General features: G+C 37.6%; 1 protein-coding gene and 1 long non-coding RNA gene across 16 annotated transcripts in view; one reads left to right on the top strand and one right to left on the bottom strand.

The window, feature by feature from the left end:
- The window catches only part of shisal2a (shisa like 2A), a 211063-nt gene that overhangs the window by 42772 nt on the left and 148408 nt on the right, over positions 1-19883 (bottom strand). For all 15 annotated transcript variants that reach the window (XR_015524002.1, XR_015524003.1, XR_015524004.1 and 12 more), the window contains one exon: positions 10601-10737. Coding sequence is in view for 7 of the 15 variants with exons in the window: in XM_087307813.1 (XP_087163939.1) it covers positions 10601-10737 (137 nt within the window). In the remaining 8 variants the exon portion in view is untranslated. The remainder of the gene's footprint in view (positions 1-10600; positions 10738-19883) is intronic.
- On the top strand, positions 9383-17288 carry LOC147838288 (uncharacterized). The gene is made up of 3 exons (XR_015524124.1): positions 9383-14233; positions 15096-15551; positions 15732-17288. It is a non-coding gene; the product is annotated as an uncharacterized LOC147838288 (long non-coding RNA).

The raw sequence follows: 19883 nt of genomic DNA, 5'->3' as shown, positions 1-19883 counted from the left end.
AGACACTGCACAAACCTGGCGCACAAACCTGCAACCATGACAGAGATTTGGCTTATCTTTAACTGCGTGAGACCAATCTGCACCAGATCCGCAGGTGACAACATTTGTTTGTTACTTGCGCTTTTGCTGAAGCCAAGTTTCCCTCGCACGGCGCACCTGATTGGGTGGTGACATTTTTGGGATTCACTCGCTTGTGAGTGGCTGTCGTCTTGGGGTACTGAGGTGACAGGCTGCTAAGAGTCGGTTTGCGGAAGTTTGTGCGGTTTCGGCAGTCCCCAAACTTAAGAGCTTTGCATAAAAAGTTTGTTGTGACCCAATCGCGTGGTGGCCCGGTGTCCGAGAGGGCGAGAGGGGCATAGCTAGCGCGAGAAAGCATTTGTAAAAAGCAACATTTTCTTGTTGCATGATTTTTTTAAGTGACCTGGGTTGGTCCATGGTCTTCCAATGAGCAGTTGCCATGAAGGGTGGGGCCACACCCCGTACCATCGTAGTGAGGGTCAATCATTAAAATATTGCATGAAATGCAAGCATGTTGTTTTCATGTGGTAAAATCTCTTGTAAGATTGTTTACATCAAATTTTACAAGACGAATACTGTTAGTACTACTGTTTTTTTACTTACACCAATGTGTAGCAAATGTCACTAGTTCAATATCAGAGATCACATATTTCAGACACATATAGAAAGATTTTAATCTGGTACAAGAGTTAAAACAATACATTAATTAACCTGGGGTGCGTTTCCCAAAACCATCGTTAGCCAGCTAAGGTCGCAAGTTCCGTCGTTACAAACATAGTTCGTTGATTTGCCGTTTCCCAAATCCATCGCTCCAACGAACATTCGCAAACTTTGTCGCAAACTTGAGCACTTGAAACTACACCTCTGGAGCTGTAGTTAGATACATAGTTCCTGGCTGTGTTCTATTCCCACTTATCCCCCCTATGCCTTATTCATTTAGAACATTCTAACAATTAAAGTTGGAATGATTAAAAATAAAAAAAAAACATTAAAGTCATCTCATTTAGGTGTAATTTGCTTTCAAAGTATTTTTAAAGTTCAGTTTTAGGGATCTTCATGCTTACAACTGTGCTCCCTTCGCAGTGCACTTTGACAACATTGATGACATTTTGAAATCTATATGTCACATATTATTAAAGCGGAATGTATGTTACGTCTCCAAAGCTTGTGACACCAAAAAACATCCGTTAATTCCTTTAACTTATAGTAGATTATTTATTAAGTATCTGTACTGTATATGACATGGGCCTGTTGTTTAGAACTTTCTGCTGTGGTTTGCATCTGTCAAATTGTAAAAGTAGACTTTTAAAAAAATTAAATAAATAAACAATGCTCTACTTACTACTACTACTACTACTACTACTACTACTAATAATAATAATTTATATTATTAATATAAAAAGTAGGATTTTTACCATTTCCTAATAAATAATACATATTTAATGTCATTTTATAGTAAATAGCCTTATTATTTATTTATGTATATGATATTTATATATGAGAGTAGAATAGTGTTAGATTTTGTAAGTGATTTTATGTTTTACAATAGCATATGTAATGTTAAACTTCTTAATAATATTAGTAAAGGAAACACAGGCCCTATATGTGCCATTTACATATATATCAATTTATTTAGAGCGCGAGTGCATGTTTTTACCAAAACTAATACTGGACTTTATTTTAAATGCGTGTGCGTGTAAAACAATATAATTTGCACAAAGAATTTATGGGGAAGTATTCTAAAGAAATAGTTACTCCATGGCATTTATAGCATCATAATAAGTGTTTTACGCTATATCTAACAAAGATCGAACAATGGATCTGCGACAGATAAACTATGAGTTTTGGGAAACACTCGTCACTACATCGTTCTTTTCCCAAATGATGCATCGTACTATGATAGTTCAGCCGCGAGTTACGTTGTTGTTAGGGAAACGCACCCTTGGTTGGTTGGAATAAAAACAGCATATGAGGAAAACTATGGCATATTATTCAAAGATACATCTGCCTGAGTCCTAACATTTCAAGTGGTTGTCTTTCATTCGTATGCATTGATTTCCAGAGATCTCTACAAAAGAGTGCATTTTGGCAGGATGTCACACACATGACCTGGGAGTCATGTAAAGAATTTCGTGGGGCAATTAGTTAATTTTTGCCACTGAAAATCCAGTAAAGCCCCATTGTAAGGTGATTCAATCATTTACTAACTTGCTTAAAGGATCTTTTGAACATCTGAGCACAAAGTATTGGTCTAAATAGTCAATCAACTGGCCCTCTGTTATCGTTATGGTATAAGCCAAGGGGCAACCAATCTCGTTCCAGCACGGTTTAGCTTGCTTTAACACACCTGCCAGGGTGTTTCAAGTATACCTAGTAAGACCTTGATTAGCTTATTCAGGTGTGTTTTATTAAAGTTGGAGCTAAAATCTGCAGGACACAGGCCCTCCTGGAACAAGTTTCATGATCCATGGTATAAGCCCTCGAGTCAGATCTAAATGACTGAGACAATGTGGCACCCAATCCCCAAGCCTAATTCGAGCTGGTTTATATCTTTGTAATGTGCCAGTGAGTTCCTTCACTCATTATCATTTATTAACAGTAAATCATAAGCAGTCACTTGGTATAAAAGAGAAGCTTTAGTCTGACTAATTGTGAACTACTATGAAAGTGCAAGGATATAGAATTGCTAAACTTAGGCACATTTTTACATTTGCAAATGCGCTCCTAATTACGATTTACAGTTTGCATGCAAATGAGACCAAAACAATTAAGTACTGTGGGGGTCAAATACTTTTGCACATTTTTTTTGCACGTTTTCCCACATAAATTGTTTGTCTCAAATCGTTTATGTTCATTTGTGTGCTTAATATAGGCACAAAAACAGATATATTATCTCTTCATTTCAGCCATTTACTATATTTATATGAAGCAAATTTGACAGATGCAGTCAAACGGATGTTTAAAGCATGTGTTAAGCTACATTTATGCATCTGAGCGTAATTGCCTTGTTTACATTCACTTACTGAACAAATAAAGGCTGAGATATTCATTATGTGCTGCTTTGTTGTCAAACCAATTATCGAATGTGTTAAGTTCACTCCATGAACTCCAGTTTGTGCCTATTTTTATTCCTCAGAAGAAAGTTTTAGGGACACATTTTCAGTTTATTGCAATAATGAAGTTACGCTGGAGCAACATCTGCACACAAATAAACTTTCAGTGCAACAGCAATAACAGTAATTAAAGTTGAATGGAGGCGTTGTGCCACCTAAGAGCGAAATTTCTCAAGTAAAAAAGAAAACAAAACTTCAGTCATGAATATTGATGATAAATGCAAATTGGTTTCCTTATCATACTTAATCAGAAGCTTCAAGAACAATACCAATATCTGATGCTCCTGATCTGCAGTAAATTACAGCTTTAGGTTACTGCAATGAATAATGTATACAATGTATGCAGTTCTCTGCAGCATTTTTTCTGATTATTATATTAAGCGCTTCGATTTGCATTAATTAATTAATCATTTATTGTTTAAGTAGTCAATAAAAGCTTTGGTTTAATGGTGTAACAAAAATAGATGTGCATTCTATAACATCATCTATACAACCCAGGCTCATTCTGAAAACGTAGTCGCATGGACGTTTCTGGAGACCACGAAATATGTAGGCAGAGGTGCGTATGGCAGCATTTAATTTTTTTAAGTAAACACTACGGGGTGGTATGACGTCGTTCCTTTTCGTGCTTACCGGTTGACCGCTTACCTCCGTGTGGAGGTCTTTTATCGCTGCAACCAGTTTGTCCAGTTAGCTTGTCGTTTACGTCGGCGGATTTAAGACAAAGAGAGGAGTTGACAATGACGATCGGGTTCAAATACGAGGAAGATCAGTTCCAGAAATCAGGTAAGACAAAAACAGAATCTAAAAAAATAATAAAGTGAACAGGCTCATGACAGGGTGAGATTGTGTTAAATATCGAAAACGAGGTAAAAATCAGACAAGGGCTTTTCTTTTTCTGGTCGGCTTTTGTAAAATGTTGGTTGGATTTAGGGAAGTAAGTGGGCGGGCGGGTCAAGCGATAAAACTGGCTGAGTTTAGGTAAGGAGGATGGTGGGTCAGTCGATTGGCCGGTCGCCCTGTCAATCATTCAGTCATGTCAACACTGGGATTCCCCAAGGATCTGTTTTAGCTCCGTTGTTATTTTCTATTTACATTAAAGGGCCATGAAACCCCCTTGTTTCAGCAGGGTGTTTTCACACCTTTACTTTGGAAAAAGTCAGGAAAGTGGTTTGTTTAGGGGGTAGTGTCGGAGGAGGGAAAAAGGAAAGGTCCGTAAAAAATTTCATAAAAATGGGAGTGTCGGTTAGGGCATGCACTGATTTTCACTGAGGCAAAACAAACACACAGACGAAGAGGAGAAAGACTGACTGTGTTTACATCAGCAATCAAATTTTTTGCTAAATTATTAAATGGTGGACTTTAACTGCAATTTGGGTCTTTTATTCAGAAATTTCATTCATGCCCCTCATGACAAACAAGATATTTGATTCGAAGAATAGCTCTAAGCGTGTATTTTTCATGCTTATTGTATTATGTGTATGTGTATTATGTGTATTTTTTCAATGTTTGTTATCGCACGGCGAATGAGAGAAAAAACCCTCCACATTTCGAAGTAACTTAGATGCACTCGGTAGGTAGAGTCAGAAAGCTGTGGTGTTTACATGTTTACACTTGGACAGCAGCATTTACAGCTGATTTTTCAGTCCATAATATTGTAGTGACGTTAACATACGGTAAACTTTGTTAACTTAGAAATCATTGACTAAGGTCTATCTTTAAACACTGAAAGAGTATTGCTAAGGATAAAACCAAATTTGTCTCTGAATAAACAAACAAAGACCACTGATCACTCACTTACCAAATCTGTAGAGACAGGAAAATCAACACCAACTGGATCCACGTCTTTATTCAAAAAAGACGAATTGACATAATTGTTTTTTAAGATCTGATTATTTTAGGAATGGTGATTTTGCAATTTTGTGCTGCCTGCCATCTTGATCAGGTCTCACTGGAAGAAGCGACAGTACTGTCCCAATGTGATCTCCTGGCTAAATAAAGGAAAATAACAACAACAAACAAACAATAATAATAATAATAATAATAATAATAATAATTCAGTCAGTCAGACTGTTGGTGGAAAGCGACCTCTGGTGGGTTTATGCAAAAGCAGCGCTCGCGACAGACATTTAAGATACAAAAAAGCGCACACAGCAACCTCTCATGGATTCGTGAAAACAAAAACTGCAAAAATACGTACCTCCCAGGACGAATTTCGCGATCTCTAGAAACGTCCACGAGACTACGTTTTCAGAATGAGCCTGGGTGGCATCTATAGTACCTTCTCATTTTTTTCTCATTTATCTTCCATAGTATTTACTTTTCAAACCTAAGTTTTCAACCTTCTTCAAAATATCTTCTTTATTGTTCCACAGAATAAAGAAACTCAAAGTTTAGAAGCATGAGTAAACAGTGATTAAACTGTCACTTTTGGGTGAACTATTTTTTTAAGTGGTAATAAAGTCGCTGCTTAGAAAGCAAACGAGTTAAAACAAAAAATTTTCCAGGTTCTGCAGGTTACAGTGTCTCGAATTTTCATTGCCAGTCTTAAACCAATTGTAATGGTTTGTGTTTTGGTTCAATTTATAATTTCCCTAACCAACGCAGAGCCCGGGGCACCAAAATGAGTGCTCAAACTTGCCCCCCCCCCCCGGTCCAACTAATGTCTAACAATGTAGAGGTAATGCTTAAATAATTGATGAATTAACTATTTGCTAAGGCTTATTAAATGATTCATAGTGTGTCGTTATTATAACGTGTTATCGACTTTGATATAAAGACAAACAACAAAAATGCACACTGTATGATCCCTTACATATTTATCCATTCGTTCGCTTCAGAAAATGTGACACATGCAATCATATGTGATGTGTAAATGACTGTTTGTCAGGATGATGGTGATTTCCCATAATCATGCCAAATGATTTGCGTATCTGAATGTAATTGACTCATACATATTCATCTGCAGCTATTTTCTCGCTGAACAAATAACAGATAGGATCACAGAAACAACTCAAGATCATTCATATATGAAAATAAGAAGGTTGGTGTGTGCTGGTTTGTGCGTAAGTAAACAGATTTGTATTTGCATAGGTGTGTCTAACTCTTTTTTTTATTATAATATAAACAAGGTTGTACTTTTTTTAACTGCTGTCCATATTTTGGTATTTTATGTGCAGTAATTTTAATACAAATCACTGTACATTAAATGGAACATACATTTTAATTGAATTATAAATAGTGAGTGAAATTTAATCTAAACAGTGCATCCTTTACCATTAACAAGGACAAAAATTCTGCTACACTTGAAGGGGTGTTAATAAAACTGTCATTAAACCTTTATAATCATGACATGTCATGAATGTGAATAAGATTTTATGCATGTTTATAACAACTGTTATTAAGTGTAATTCGCTCAGTTATAACACTTTAAATGCAAAGATGACATTGTTTACACTGACAACTTGACTGTAATGAGGCATATGCTGAACAATGGACATGTGGATCCATGTGAAGTTCGTTCAACATAGGCTCATTCTGAAAATGTAGCCCTATGTACATTTCTGGAGATTGCGAAATATGTAGCCAGAAGTACATATGGCCACAGTTCGTCTTACCAAGTGATCGCTTACATCCCTGTAGACGGCTTTCCCACTGTTACCAGTTTGACCGGTAGCTTGACACGTATGTTGGCAGCAGTGCTTAGCAGTGCTTAATTTGTCCAGTCAACAGATCAGGGTAACGGATCTGGCATGATACCAGAGGAGGGAGAGGTGTCGCAGACAAATGTGAAGAGCGAAGGGGGGGCTGAGAGAGGTGTCACGGACGAAAGTGTAAAGCAGAGAGGAGGGTTTGGGGGGTGGAGGCGGTCTCACGGACGAAAGTGAAGAGGGTTGTGGAGTCACAAAAGTAAGTGAAGAGTGGTAATGGGGGGTGGGGGTTGAGGAGGGGGATCAGTAAAATGAGATCCGGGTCTGGCACAAATTAAACCGTGGTTGGCGGACTTAAGACACAGTGGGAGTTGATCACGACAACGGGGTTTGAGTCTGGCAAAGAACGGTTACAGAAAGAGGGTTGGACAAGAACAGAAGTCAAAAAATAAAGAAGTAACTAACAGGGTGAGAATGTGGTGAAATCTGAAAACATGGTAAAAATCAGACAAGGGTTTTTCTATTTCTGCATTGCTTTTGAAAACACTATTGGTTGGGTATAGGGTTGGGATGGGTGAGGGTATCGGGTAATTGATCAGTCAGTCAGTCGACATTGGCCTTGGATTTATGGAGTGGATTTATGCTAGAACAGCAGGCGTAAATGGCACTCGCGAGAAAAATTTGAGATCTCAAAAAAAAAAAAAAAAAAAAAAAAAAAAAAAATCGCACACAGCGGCCTGTGAAGGATTTGTGAAAAGAAAAACTTTTAAAAACGAACCTTCTGGGACGTATTTTGCTCACTCTAGAAATGTATATGGAGGTACTGGTCTGAAACAGGAGCAGACAGGAGCTTTAGGGTAGTCCAAAAGACGTAGTCAAAACACAGGCTAAGGGTCAGGCTAGGCGGCAAAGAATCACAACGGTAAACAGAGCAAAGACCAAAACATGGAAAAAAAAAAAACGCTTAGAAATGCTATGCAGGGTAAACAAGACTCAGCAGCGTGTATGTGTGCGTGAGGGGTGAATATAAAGTCCAGCCAATCAGTCTGTGATAAGGGGAAACAGGCATTGATGTGCGTAAGTTGAATGATGTTATTTGTAGTCCAGTTTAGTGACATATCTGTAGTTCTCCAGCCAATTGTAAAGATTGTTTTGGGATCATAAATTGACTTAAACAAATACATCACAACCTGTTTTTGTCTTTGTCATGACAACTTGCAATAAAGACAACAAAACGTAACATATATCGGTCATAAACATGATTGTCATAAAGCCATTATAAATGTCATGAATCTTATAACAGCATCATTAATATTTTTTTTACCTCAACTCCAGTGGTACTGTTATGATCACCAGACTACAAGATCCAGTCATGCACCACACACTCACACCTGTTCCTCTTTCCCACTGATTGCTAACACACACAGCTGAAGCTCATCATTTATTCATTACAAGGACTAAAAAAATTCAGTGCGCACACACACATCAGTGTTGAGTCTTGTTATACTGTTTGTGAACATTATGGTGCGTTTTCCTGGCCTTGACTTTACGTGTTAGATCTTTGCTTAGCTGTTTTGTTTGTTTACGTTGCCTGCTGCTTTACCACGTCTCTGGATTCCCTGTATACATCTGTTTGCCCCTGTGCTGACCATTGCTTGCCATCCTACTATTAAACCCTGCATTTAGATTGACACTTCCTTGTCGCCTCCTGTGCACATTATAGGTAGAAGCTGAGTTTGTAATTAAAATATCATTGAACATTAATGACGCCCTTAAAATGATTTGATAGAGTAAACACACTTTTAACAGGACATTTTATTTACAAATATAGTGTGTTCCACTGAAAACGCAATCAGAAAAATATCCATGATACAATTATAATGACTTTATGACAATTATGTTTATGACTAGTTATATTGTCTTGGTAATGCATACCTGTCAACATTAGGATGTGAAAATAAGGGATATGCCCACCATAATAAGGGATTCCCCTGACCCCCCTTTAAAAAATCCCCAAATTACTAAATATGCTCATTTGTTAAGCTGTTTCATTGTAAATAACGTCAGTAATATGATTTATTATTATTTACAAAAAAAAACAATAAATGGTATACATTAGCAGCAAATAAATTAGCAAACAATTCAGCTTATTAAAATGAATAGCTATTATAACGAAACGGAATCAAATCTCATAATCCATTTCTTCACTGTATAACTTACACATTCTGATTAAGGAGCAACGAATGAACGAATGAATGATTTATTTTGATTTTTTCATTTAATTACATTATATAAAAGGTGTCACTTTAAAAAAAAGCACACGTCTATCGTTATAATGAAAGCATTCGACTGCTTTCCTAACTGTTTATGCTCATTTAGGATGAAATTATTTTTGTTCGAAAAAAAAATAAATAAATAAAAAAAAAAATCACACCAAGATCGGTATCTTTAGATATTATTATAATTATTATTAATTATGTGTACATGTATGTTTAAACACGCACCCAAAAATCACGGGTACAGAATCTGTTTTGGAAACAGCGTCTATTTATCACTATGGAGTAGAGGTCTGCATTTAAAATTTTTAATTTTTGTAATTTCCAAATAAAGCGCGGGAGCGGTCGGTAACTGGTTTAATTTTGCATGGGAGCGGGCTGTCTAGCAATATCATTCCCAACTCCCGAGCGAGCTAGCACGCGTATGTATGTGTGTGAATGAGTCAGCTTTATGCTGTGTTTAGCTTGTTTGTTGCTGTGTGTGTGTGTGTATGTGTTTATACAGACAGCTTGTTATAGGCTGTCTGGATTCTGTATAGCTGGGTGGTTTTCGGTTTTGTTCTCCCCCTGCTCTTTAGCGTGATCGGGCACGGCGGGTAGGGCAGCGGGACAACAAATGCTGAATATAAGCGGGAGCGGTGGGTTCGGGCTAAAACTTGGTAGGAGCGGGCTGCAGCGGGATTCAAAATCCCGTGCAGATCTCTACTATGGAGCGTGCCAGCTGACAGTCACGCACTGCTATATGACTGTCTTGAGGATTGCATATGAAGGGGAGACGGCACCTGTAATGAAAAGTAAGGGAATCGCGCTATTTTTATATTTATTTCAAAGTGTTTTCATGTCTAAACAAAGCGAAAGCACAAAACAGACTCGCATTTAAGAGCAAGGGGCGGCCCCTGGTGGTTCAGCAGTATGGGCTGAGAATAGGGAAGCTCGGCTCTTTAATGTTTATTTGCCACTCTTCAGAGAATGAGTGAAAAAAAGTGAGAAATATGGGAAAATACCTTTATGGGATAATAGCAGGATAGAACTGTAAAATACGGGAGAATCCCAGAAAAAACAGTAGGGTTGACAGGTATGGTAATGTCGAGTTGTCATGACAAAAAAACTTAATTTGTTTATGTCAAGCTGTCACACCAAAAATGTCATCTTTGCATTTAAAATGGCATAACTGAGCAAAGGACACTCAATAACCATTGTCTTAATCATGCATAAAATCTCATTCATGACATGTCGTCATTTGATTATAAATGTTTCATGACAGTCTTATGAACACTCCTTCAAGTAAAGTGTTGCCAAAATACTCCACAAATGAACATTTCCAGCATTTCATTAAGATCAGCACTGCTGCTAAAAGACCAAACCAAAACTAAATTTACCACATCAACCAAAAAAAAAAAAAAAAAAAAACAAATCACTAAAAGCGCTGAACCATGCTGGAGATAAAAGCACTGAGCTCATTTCCTGCATTTCAAGGACTTTCCTTTCAGGATGTTTTGTGTGTGTGTGTGTGTGGGTTCTTTCACTGAATTGCTTTTTGTACCTGGTGCTCGTAGTGGCAGCCCGTTGTCCAAGCCTCGCGGTTTAGTGGCGATGAACAGGTAGCAGAGCACGCAGAGAGTGATGATGAAGGCCAAAAGCACCACAGCCGCTATAGATAACCCCACAAGAGCTCCCAAGCTGAAGAGCAGAGGAAGATAAAGAAAGAGAGACATTCAAAGCATTAAAATCAAATGTCCAATGAAAGAGAAAGCAAAATCAGTTTTTTTTTTCTAATTCAAACTGCACATTAGTGCTGCATGAGACTTACATTTCTATCTTCATTATAATCCCTTAAAAATATTGATGCTTGACACAGTTTTTGAAAATTAATCCAATATAATAAACTACAGTGTTTTTTTTTTTAGCAATTTGTGTTAAGATGACATGAAGAAATAGTGTGAAACCCAGCCTTTTTTACAGTAAAGGGACAGATCACCCAAAAATAAACATTTCCTCAGTATTTACTCACATTCAAGGGGTTGTAAACGTTTATGAATTTCTTTCTTCCACTAAAAACAACATGATTTGCTGAAGATGTTTGAGGAAAAAAGCCATTGACATCCATTGAAAAGGCAAAAATATGAAGGACGTCAATGGAGTTTTATGCATAAATATAAACTCAAACAGTTTTGAAACAAGTGGAGCATTAGGCCCACACGGAATCTGCGCGGGCAGAATTCCGCAGATTTTCCACACATTTTCCACAGATTTCCGCAGATTTTTAGCCCATCACATTAATTCTGCTTATTTACTTGAGTAAATATGTGTAAATCTCAACACAATCTCACGGCAGTTCGTAACTTTTTGATTTAGTGGCTACTTTGTATGAATTCACGCAATCTAATTCGTACAATTTAGAACGATTTGCTCATCACCCAATGACGTTGGGGTTAGGGGTGCGGTTAGGAGCCACATCCCCTTTTTAAATTTGTACATTTTGTACGACTGAACTCTTTCGATTTTGTACGAATTAGCCACTATCTGGCGAAACGTACAATACTTACGTTTCCTCATGAGATCAGGCTGGTAAATCTATATTTATTAAATTCATTCATTCATTAATTTTCTTTTCAGCTTAGTCCCTTTATTAATCCGGGGTCGCCACAGCGGAATGAACTGTCAAATTATCCAGCATGTTTTTATGCAGCGGATGCCCTTCCACCCGCAACCCATCTCTGGGAATATTTATTAAATTAATTTCAGGATATTATTGACTAATATGAAAAAGTTCATCTGATTTATGTACAGTGCAGTTTGTACAGTGATATTTTCTGTCTTTTAGTAGATTATTAAACGAGAGACTTGCTTTGTTTACCAAATAAAGTGGATCTAATTGGATTTGCATTTTAAACATTAAATAAAAGTTAAAAACATATTTTTTTTATTTCACATATTAAGATTTTAGTTATGATACTCCCAAAATAATTCAGCAGAAATCCGCAGATTTGTACCAAAATTCTACGCAGAAATAGCAAAAAATGCATAAATGCATAAATGTATGACCTTTTAGATATGAAAATCAAGACAGTATTATTTATTTTACAACGTTGCATTTACATTTATGAAGTTTGATGTTAATAATGTATGAAAGAAAAAAAGAGACATCTGTTTTGATTTATGAGCATGTTCGATGAATGCAAGATAAGCAGAAAAATTGTGTACTGAGAGACCAAGAGGTCAAGATACATTATTCATAAATAATTGTAGATTTAGTAAGTTATGATGTAGACCTATGGTCTTGGTTTAAAGAGATATCTAATAAAACAGCAAGTTTCTTTTCAGAAAATATGAAAAAGTCTGATTTAATAAAACCCATTATGTGATTAGAATAAAAGACTATCACCTTCATCTATTCAGAGCTGCTTTTTCGCTTCCAAAAAACAAATTTTCTCTTTCCTCCCCCACGAGATCATAGCATGAAAGCAGAAATGACTGTTTTAGATAATAAAAAGCATGCCGTTATATTTCTGTATCCCTGCAGAACAAATTAAAAGCGGCTTTGAAAAAGCCAACAAGTTCTTATAATAATCAGCTGGTGTTAATGGATGGTTTCAAATTAATTGTTTGGATCATAAGAGGTTGGAGACGCAGTAAACGCAGTGGAGAATCACCCACAGAGAAACTGCATTTAAAGAGCCACAGCCGCTTATTTAGACTGCTTCACCAGTAAACAAAAAATCAGGGTCTCACTGATTAAAAACCCCATGAAATTAAACATTTCCTTTATATTTGTTATTAACTAAATTATTTGGTATCTGTGTTTACACCCAGCACAAGCTCACTGTGGATACGTACAGTTGAAGTCAGAACTATTAGCCCCATTTGATTTTTTTCTCTTCTTTTCTAAATATTTCCCAAATTATGTTTAACAGAGCAAGGACATTTTCACAGTATGTCTGATAATATTTTTTCTTCTAGACAAAGTCTTTGTCAGCTCAGCTAGAATAAAAGCAGTTAATAATTTTTTAAACACCATTTTAAGGTCAAAATTATTAGCCCCTTTAAGCTATATTTGTTCTCGATAATCTACGGAACAAACCTGTCACGATAGGGTTACAAAAATACAAGAGATATCCAAGTGCAGCAATAGAAGATTTAATAAAAAAATAAGGGGACAGGCCAGGTTCAAAAATCAAACAGAGACAAAAGTACAACCCAGTAAACAAAAGTGTATCAAACAAAGTTAGAACAGGAATTCAAAAATATGATCATAACATGAAACAAAGTGAACAAACAAACGAACCAAAACCATGAGTCAGTGAGCAGACAAGGACCTGATAAGTGCCAGACTTAACCAGAATCGGGTGAAGGGAGTGCACAAGCAAACAGCAAAAATCCAAAGGCAAACTAAACACAACATAACAAGGCTTATAAAGACAACAATAATTAGACAATGACAGACAGCTGGAAACAATTAGTGATCATGTGAACTACAAAACAGGAACAAACCAAAATATAACTAGTGTCCAGAAAACCACAAGATGGCACTACAGCAGGCGTGACAAAACCACTGTTATACAATAGCTTGTAGTTAACTTAATTAACCTAGTTAAGCTTTTAAATGTCACTTTGAGCTGCATAGAAGTGTCTTGAAAAATATCTAGTGAAATATTATACAGTCATCATGGTAAAGATAAAATAAATCAGTTATTAGAAATGAGTTATTAAAACTATTATGTTTAGAAATGTGTTAAAAAAATTGATCTCCGTTAAACAAAATTGGGAAAAAAATAAACAAGTGGTCTAATAATTTAGGGGGGCTAATAATTCTGACTTCAACTGTACCCAAGTCTACATTTCTGGGGACAGTGAATTACATGCCTGGAGGTACGTCTGTTCAGTTTTTGTTTTGAAAAAATTCCACCAGAGGCCGCTGTGTTTATGATCTCAAATTTCTCTTGCACATTTACTTCTTGCATAAATCCACCAGAAGGAGCAATATACACTTCAGCTGAGCAGGCAAGCTTGCTGTCGACTGACTGACCCGTCATCGCGGTCAACTCCGCTCCAAATCCCAAGTCCATCAGTGTAGTTATTAGTATATAGCGAGCTGAATAAAGGGGTATTCATATTTACACTACGCTTTATGTAAGCATGTCAATAAAACTAAATTTATTGCAGTTTGAATACAGTTGTCAGGGTTCTGCCACTTTGGTCTTGTAAATTCTTGTTTTGGTGGCAGAGCTCTGACACTACTCATGTCTGGTCCTGTTTCTGTCTCTGTGTGCGCGCGCGCCGTCGTGGGTGTACGCAGAATGTGCGCGCTGCCGCTTGATGTGGCCGCGCACGCTCTGCGTCCCTCAGACGTGCGCGCACTTGTACTAGTGTTTGTTCTGTCAGCATCGCGCTGCTTTATTCTCGCCGCCTCTGTCTAGTTGGTTTCAGTTTTGGTTGGCGCTGAGATGAAGCATGCGCGTTGCTTATGTGTGAGCGCACGGTAAGGTGTTTATCTATCGTGTGCTCGTGTCTTGCATCTTTTGTCCAAGTACGTGGCTCGATGTTTACATTGTGGTCACATGCTTTTGTCGTGCGCTTCAGTGTTGTGCTCCTCTAGTCATGAACATGCGGTTAATGAGTTCTCTCATTGGCTGCATGTTCTTGTCCTGTTTTTTACACAAGCGCATGGCTTGTGTTGTCTCTCTGTGTCATGCGCTCTCCCGTCTATTGTCTAGTCCCACCCTCCTTGTTAATCCATTATTAGTTAATTATGTTCATCTGTTTTTGTGTTAATTTCCTACAGTTTATAAACTCCTTATGTCTGCTGTCCTGTGCGAGTTCGTCATCACATGTTGTCCATCTTTACCTGCCCTGCTGTGTCCAGCCTTGCCTTGTTGTGCCTGCCCAGTCAAGTTTGTTTGTTTATTTGTTTTATTAGTGTTTTCCCCCTCGGGGTTGTTTATTTTGCATTTTATTTTATTTTTATTATTTAATAAAATCCTATTTACTCTGCGCTTGGGTCCTCGCTCCTTTTTCCCATTACCGGAACGTGACAACAGTACATCAGTATAGATGTGTAGTGAACTTGCAGTAATCTCTTAGACGTAATTAATTCAAGTTCTGAAACTCTCGCTTATAATATCTGTGACTGTGAACAAGAAAAGAATAAAAGGTCAAATTAAATTGTTAAAATAAAGGAGAAGCAGATCAGTTTGACTGTACAAGGGAAATACTTCACACTGCTGGTGCTAAATCATTCGCTGCCGGTAAGCAGAAGGGTGATCTGCTGTCAGGTTTCAGGTGGGAAAGGCTGTTGTACGAGGACTGGGCCACCTGTCAGTGCTCTGAGGCGGGGGAGGGGCTGACAGCATCACCCACTGCAGCAACTGGCAGCCAGTGCAAACGGATGAGTAGCGGAGTGACATGTGCTCTTTTAGGTTCATTAAAGACCACTCGTGCTGCTGCGTTATAAAGCAGCTGAAGAGGTTTGATAGAGTTAGCTGGGAGCCCGGCTAGTAGAGAGTTGCAATAGTCCAGTCTGGAGAGAACAAGAGCTTGAACAAGGAGTTGAGCTGCATGTTCAGATAGGAAGGGTCGGATCTTTCTGATGTTGTAGAGTGCGAATCGAGCACGATCGAGCAGTTCTAGAAATGTGGTCAGAGAAGTTTAGTTGGTCATCAATCGTTACTCCAAAGCTTTTCACCATTTTGGATGCAGTAATGGTTGCCCCGTCCATCTGGATGATGCGACGGTAGTCACTTTGCGCCAGACCACTCACCACACCAGCTGATTGGTGGTGAGGAGACAGAGTGATGAAGCCAATTATAGTATGGGGAGGGTTAGGAGGCCATGATGCACAGAGGCCAGTGGATGCCAGGGTGGAACCCCTACTCTTTTTCGAAGGACATCCTGGGATTTTTAACGACCACAGAGAGTCAGGCCCTCGGTTTAACAACGAAAGAAGGTGCTCACTGAGCAGTCCCCTTCACTATACTGGGGGTATTAGGACCCACACAGACCGCAGGTTGGGCGCCCCCTGCTGACCTCACTAACACCACTTCCGGCAGCAACCTAGCTTTCCCATGTGGTCTCCCATCCAGGTACTGACCGGGCGCAGCCCTGCTTAGCTTCAGTGGGTGACCATGTAAGAGTTGCAGAGAGCTAGTTGCCGGCTAGCTTTTAAACTATATTATTATTTATATTGTCTGACAGCTAAAACATTTCACAAAATGTGTTAAATCAGCTGCACAAAGCGATAGGCAGGCTAAAAATCCTATAAAATTGATAGATGTAAAGATTTGATATATATCGTGATAATTATTGATATCGACTTATGGTGATAATTTTTTTTTTTGCCATATCGCCCAGCCCTATCCTCTCATGTTGTAGCTGCTGTATGCATAACCCACTACTTCGTCTGCTTGTAAAAGCATAAACAAACACTTGCGAACGGTTCATGAGATCAGCCAGATCAGCAAGTATCGAAATCAGTCGATAGCATCCCCACTTTTAAGAAATGTTTCCTGAACCAAAAATGGCTTTGGCATTACACAGAAAACACTTATTTGATACCTTAATTTCTAGAGTTCTGGAAATATAACAGAGCTTAAGAGTCTCATCGCCCTCTATTAAAGCTCTGTTAAACTCCAAGTGGGCAGCAAGAGAAGCCCAAGTGTGTGAATTCCCATTATTACAGACTCCTCTGAAACTCAGAGAAAATGTCAAGCTGTAAAATGTCATGTCAAAGTGACATGTGAAGAAAACAGTCATCATTAAGCTCCTCGTGTGAGTGATGGAATATGGCTCGACCTTAATCCCGCCAAGATCAGCAGCAGCCACTGAAGTGCATGAGCTTCTGCACTGGAGCCGATCCCAGATTTGGTAATCTTGGACATTTTTCTTGTTCTTGCACCATGCCAAAGCACTGAATTGAAAGTGGTCAGCTAACAGTGACATCAAGCTTGGCACTCAACAAAATCAACCACAGGAGGATGCAGGATGTTGTGATAATAGAGACCTATAGGTTTGTTTTAGTATGCCCCAAATATTTAGTAGTGGAGGGATTTTTTATTTGTTTTTCCTGGGAATAATATTTCAATGGAAATATCACCAAGAACCACAGATTCAGCAAAACGTCTTCAAGAATGCTCTTCCTTAATAAGCATCTGCTTCTGGGTTTGGATTGGCCCCTTCTCTCATAATGTCAGTCTGATGTTTCAGCCACAATATACTTAGCCACGCCCCTCTTACCATTAGTTTGCTATAAGAAAATGATGCGCAACAAGAAAGCCCCACCCCCTAATCAATCTTTCATTTCAGTTGGAAGTACATCAACATACTGAAATAAAAGTCTCAGCAACCTTAGATTGACACTGACTTAAATAGATGATTGAAAACCAATCAGCAACAAGGGTCTCTGATGTACAGTACTTAAAATTTTAAGTACTGTACATCAGAAAGACATCAATTTTAAGAGACAATATTGGCATGCTTCAATTGTTTTATGATTTGAAGGTCACAAATGAGATTTAATTCAGTTTTTTTCCCATTCTTCAACACACCACTAAAGTAGAACATTTAGAGAAGGTACACTTTTATGAAACAGATTCACACAGCATAATTCTGCACATGATACGTATCCCTGTCTACATTTCTGAAGACCATGAAATAAGTACCCAGAGATTTATCTCGCTCCATTTCATCTTCAAAAGTACAATTTGGCTTGGTATGAAGGATTCTGTTCATATTTGCAATAACGCTGACCTAGGTATGGATAACTTTTCCGATGTTACCAGTTTGCACAGTTGCTTGCTGCATACATTAATGGACTAGTGATGTGCACTCTCAGAAATAAAGTTACGCAAGCTGTCACTGGGGTGGTACCTTTACAAAAGGTTTAAATCTGTACCTAAAAGGTCCATATTAATATCTCAAGGGTACATATTAGTACCTAAAAAGTACAAAAGTGTTCCTCTTAAAATTTGAAAGTACTAATATACTTTTGATGTACCAATATGGACCCTTCAAGTACAAATGACAGTGACAGCTTGTCTACTAGACAGCTTGTCTAAACTAGTTAAAACAAAAACAATAAATAAATAAATAAACAACAGGCTGAAATCTTTTTTTTTTACTAGACTGCTTTTGAAAACACTATTGGTTGGGTTTGGGAAAGGGGGTGGGTGGGTCAGTCGGTCTACAGCAAGCTGCCCTGGGGTGCGTTTCCCAAACAACAACATAAGAGGCTCCTGAACTATCACAGTACAGTGCATCATTCGGGAAAGAAACAATGTAGTGAAGAGTGTTTCCCAAATTCTGTAGTTTCTCTGTCGCAGATCCAATATTTGAACCACAATAGTTATAACGTAAAACACCCATAATGATGCTCTAAACTTCTTTAGAGAAGAACCTTATAATTTATTTGTGTAAATTATGTTGTTTTACACACACAAGCATTAAAAAAAAATCTATTATAGTTTTGGTAAAAACATGCACTCGTGCTCCATATTAAATTGAAATATAACATATAGGGCCTGTGTTTGCTTTGCAAACATTATTGAGAACTTTACATATTCTATTCTAAAACATAAAATCACTTACACAAAAGCTACCACAAATTCCAATATCATTTAAATCATTTAAATAAAAAAATAAATAATGAGGCTATTTATTAAGAAATTAAAATAAATATTTATTATTCATTGGGAAATAAAAAAATCTCACTTTAATAATAATATTATTAATAATAATAATGATGATGATGATGACTAATATTATTATTAATAAGTAGGAAATTGTTTATTTTTATTTTTTATAAGTCTACTTTACAATCTGACTAATGAAAACCACTACAGAAATGTTCTAACCTACAGGCCCGTGTCATATACAGTAGGCTACATTTCTTAATAAATAACCTAAAAACATATATACTAGCTTTGGAGACGTAACATAAATTCCACTTGGCTGTGTTCAAAATGACATTAATGTTATTAAAGCGCACTGCGAAGGGAGCACAATTGTAAACATGAAGATCACTAAAACTGAACTGTAAAAATAATTTGAAAGCAAATTACACCTAACAGAGATGGCTTCAATGCTGTTTTTTTTTTAAATAATTCCAAGTTTAAATGTTTAAATGTTGTAAATAAATAGGGCATAGGAGGGATAACTGGGAATAGAACATAGCAGGAACTATGTTTCTAACTACAGCTCCAGTGGTGTAGTTGTAAGCATACAAGTTTGCGATGCAAACTTAGGGGTGTCAAAATTAATTGTTTCTTCAGTGTACTGGTTCAGTAATAAATCCTAACTGGTTATTGTGTACTGACGTCTTTAATCTCATATGTGCTATGTTGCGGTAAAATACTATGGCAACAGAGGCGAGCGAGAGTAATTAACATGCAGAAACTCTGCATAAATCACTGCATGTGATTGCTGGACAGCCTTATACTGATGCTGAAATTACAGCAGAAGCCCCTAATTCACTGCTGTAGAGAAAACTCCATCTCTCTCTCCCTCTATGGCCCTGTTACAGCGATACTTGTGGATTCAAATTCGAGTGTGATTGTAGAGCAAGTTTTCTCTTCTCTCTTTTTCATAGTACGTTTATCAGTGTCACTTATCAGCAAACAGTGCGTTAGAGCCAATCACAGCCCTTTCTGTTCAGCGCATGACCAGTAGGCATTTAGCAACTCGCTTGCTCAAAAAGTGGGATAGTATTTACTTTTGTTTATTTGCTTTAAATGCTAACGTTGTTCTGTGCATGTACTTGAGGTTTGTTTGAGTGTTTTCTTTAAGCAGGTAAAATTAAAGGTACAGTACATATACAGTTGAAGTCAGAATTATTA

This window comes from Danio rerio, chromosome 23 (genome assembly GCF_052040795.2).
Source record: "Danio rerio strain M-AB ecotype USA chromosome 23, GRCz13ab, whole genome shotgun sequence".
NCBI classification, from domain to species: Eukaryota; Metazoa; Chordata; class Actinopteri; order Cypriniformes; family Danionidae; genus Danio; species Danio rerio.
This window is presented reverse-complemented; position numbering and strand designations above follow the sequence as displayed.